We start from the raw sequence: 3,514 nt of genomic DNA on the forward strand, positions 1-3,514 counted from the left end.
CTAAATGGCATATTTCTAACAAATAATCCTTATTAAATAAAATCTTACACTAACACAACTTTTATGCCGATTTCTACAAACCTGACTTTGATACTATTTATTACATGCCGACCTAACCTATGAAGCTATGATGGACAATTAACAAGAAAATAGTTTTTTTTTTTTTTTTTTAAGACAATTTGATAAATCCTATTTCTCCTTATTTGCCTTCTAACAAACATATAAGTTTGATAAATTAACTCATCAATATAATTTATTAATATTCACGGGGTGTTTATCTGTCTTTTCTAGCCAACAGAAACTATGCGTCTCTATATATATCTCAAAATTGTCTTCACCAAAATCAACATGAGTGAGAATCAATGTTATTTACTAGACACTAGCACAAGCTCGATGAGCTACTTTCTGATGCAGATATAGTTTAGAATGGCTTATCTTATCTTATCTTATTTTATCTTTTAGTCTTTTATTAGGTTTCTTTGTTAGTCTTTTATTTGGTTTAGTTGTCTTTTGTAGACTTCTAAATTAACTCTATTTCATTGTTATCTTAGGACTAGGAGTCTTGGGCTATAAATATATGCTTATAGCCTTTAACAATTCAGTTTATGATTATTATTGAGTTTGTTTAATAAGAATTACTCAGAGTTGAGTTTCTTTGTGTTTTTCCTTAAACCATAGATAGCATCTATAGTTTTTAAGAAGATTTCTTTGATTCTTGTGATAGTCTCACAATCTTAGAAATATTTATCCCTTCTACTTGCTGTTTTTCTTGTTCACCACAATCCTACGCTGCATCAGTTGGTATCAAAGCTCCAGTTTTCTTTCCATGGCACCGCCAAACACAAGAAGAAGGGGCAACCGCTTTGCAAATTTGGAGGACGTGTATGAACGTGAAGAAGTAGTAGGTGAAACACGCACGGAGGAGCAGTGGCAACTCATGGTGGAAACGGTCGCTGATTTGAAGGCCCAACTTGCAGCCTCCAATGCTCGAGCGGCCAATCCGGAGGGGCGCCATGAGCACCGTCGACAACCCTCACCGACCAGCTCGGAGGAGGAAGACGAACAACGTACGGAGAATGAAGCCCGGAATCCTTTTGCAAGGCGCGGAGTCCAAGGGCATCAACCCCACATCCAAGCCCAAGCCAATCGATGGGAAAGCGGTTTCAAACTCGATATTCCAGAATTTCAAGGGGGTCTCCAACCCGAAGAATTCTTGGATTGGGTAGCGGCCGTTGAAGAAATTCTTGATTTCAAAGGGGTGCCTGACGATCGACGAGTTTCTTTAGTCGCAACCAAATTCCGGGGAAGGGCAGCTGCATGGTGGCAGCAATTGAAGCAATCCCGAGGGCGGCAAGGCAAGACGAAGATCAACAAGTGGGAGAAACTGTTGAAGCATATGAGGCCAGCCTTTTTACCCTATAATTACACTCGAACTATGTATCAAAAGCTGCAAAACTTGAGCCAAGGGTCAAAGTCCGTGGACGAATACACGGAAGAATTTTACAAGTATCTAACACGTGTTGATCTAGCCGAAACTGACGATCAATTAGTGTCACGATACATTGGGGGTTTACGTCACCAAATTCAGGACTCGTTAAACCTCTTTGACCCAAAAAATGTGTCGGAAGCCCATCAAAGAGCACTCTTGCTTGAGAAAACGGCCTCACGAGGGTCCTATGGAATTTTTGGCCGTGGAACCGGGGGAAGCACAAACCGATCAAGCGGGCCATTCACGGCTCGAAGCCCCACGCAAACCCCAACTCAAAACCGGATCCCAACCACAACGGGTCCATCCAACCGAGGGGCAACTACGAGTGGCCCTAAATGCTTTCGATGTGGAGAATCAGGCCATCGAATGGCGGATTGCCGAAAAGGGGACAAATACGGTAAAGGTTTGCTTATTGAGTCGGGAGACACCTTCGATGAACAAGGTGAGGATGAGGAGTATGACACCACCATTGAGGACCATGGGAACGATGATGGAGAATTTGTATCCGGAGATGACGGTCCTCTTTGGATGATACGACGAATATGCTTAACACCTCGTAAGGAGGAAGGTGATGATGGGCAGCGCCACAATCTTTTTCACTCCACATGCACCATAGGGGGAAAAGTATGCAAACTTATCATCGACGGAGGCAGTTGTGAAAACGTGGTGGCGGAAGAAGCGGTCCGAAAATTAGCCCTTGAAACAGAAAAACATCCTACACCATACCGCTTGGAGTGGCTCAAGAAGGGAAACGAGGTAATAGTATCCAAACGTTGCCTTGTAACTTTTTCAATTGGATCAAGATATAAAGACAAAACTTGGTGTGATGTGGTGGCCATGGATGCATGCCACTTATTGCTAGGAAGGCCTTGGCAATATGATAGGAATGCTCATCATGACGGAAGGAAGAACACCTATAGTTTTTTAGTTGATAATGTAAAACTCACTCTTTTGCCTAACCCGGGAGACAAGCCTAAACCTTCTAAAGGGGCGGGCCAAAATCTCTTAGCTAAGAGGGAATTCATTAAGGAGATGCGTGATTCCAATCAAGTATATGTCCTAGTTGGAAAGGAATGCACTCCCACGGAGGAGGAGGTCCCGGTTGCAATCAAGGGATTAGTGGAGGAGTTTGCCGATGTGTTCCCAAAAGAATTACCGGAAGAGCTGCCGCCTCTTCGCGACATTCAACACCAAATTGACTTGGTGCCCGGTTCTAATCTCCCCAACCGACCACACTACCGCATGAGTCCCAAGGAGCATGAAGAGCTGCGCCGTCAAGTGGAAGAGTTACTAACCAAGGGACATATCCGGGAAAGCTTGAGCCCATGTGCAGTTCCAGCTTTGCTTACACCTAAGAAAGATGGATCATGGAGAATGTGTGTCGATAGCCGCGCTATCAATAAGATCACAGTAAGGTACAGATTTCCTATTCCTAGATTAGATGACTTATTAGATCAATTAAGTGGGGCAACAATATTTACAAAGTTAGACTTGAAGAGTGGGTACCATCAAATTCGGGTACGGGTTGGTGACGAATGGAAGACCGCGTTCAAGACACGTGAAGGACTCTACGAATGGTTAGTAATGCCGTTTGGCTTATCTAACGCTCCTAGTACCTTTATGAGAGTTATGAATCAGGCATTCCGCCCATTCATTGGAAAGTTTGTAGTTGTCTACTTCGATGATATCCTCATATATAGCTCTACCATTGAGGAGCACCTTCAACATGTAAGGGAGGTACTAAGTGTCTTGCGCAAGGAGAAATTTTACGCAGCCCCGGCAAAATGCAATTTCATGACGGAATCCGTTCTTTTTCTTGGGTATGTGGTGTCCAAGGACGGGTTAGCGGTGGATGAGTCAAAGATAGCAGCAGTTCGGGATTGGCCTCTCCCCACTACACTACATGAGGTCCGCAGTTTTCATGGGTTAGTATCTTTTTATCGGCGCTTTATTTACAACTTTAGTACCATCTTAGCACCGATTACGGAATGCATGAAGGCGGGTAAATTCTCGTGGAGTGAAGCA

At 43.5% G+C, this 3,514-nt stretch overlaps 1 protein-coding gene across 1 annotated transcript in view; it reads left to right on the plus strand.

Moving 5' to 3' along the window:
• Positions 1 to 937: 937 nt before the first annotated feature.
• Positions 938 to 3,514, plus strand: part of LOC132172053 (uncharacterized) — a 7,302-nt gene continuing 4,725 nt past the window's right edge. Inside the window, exon 1 of the mRNA XM_059583489.1 lies at positions 938 to 3,397. Coding sequence (XP_059439472.1) covers positions 938 to 3,397 — 2,460 coding nt within the window. The remainder of the gene's footprint in view (positions 3,398 to 3,514) is intronic.

The sequence above is a fragment of the Corylus avellana genome, chromosome ca1, assembly GCF_901000735.1.
Source record: "Corylus avellana chromosome ca1, CavTom2PMs-1.0".
Lineage (NCBI taxonomy): Eukaryota > Viridiplantae > Streptophyta > Magnoliopsida > Fagales > Betulaceae > Corylus > Corylus avellana.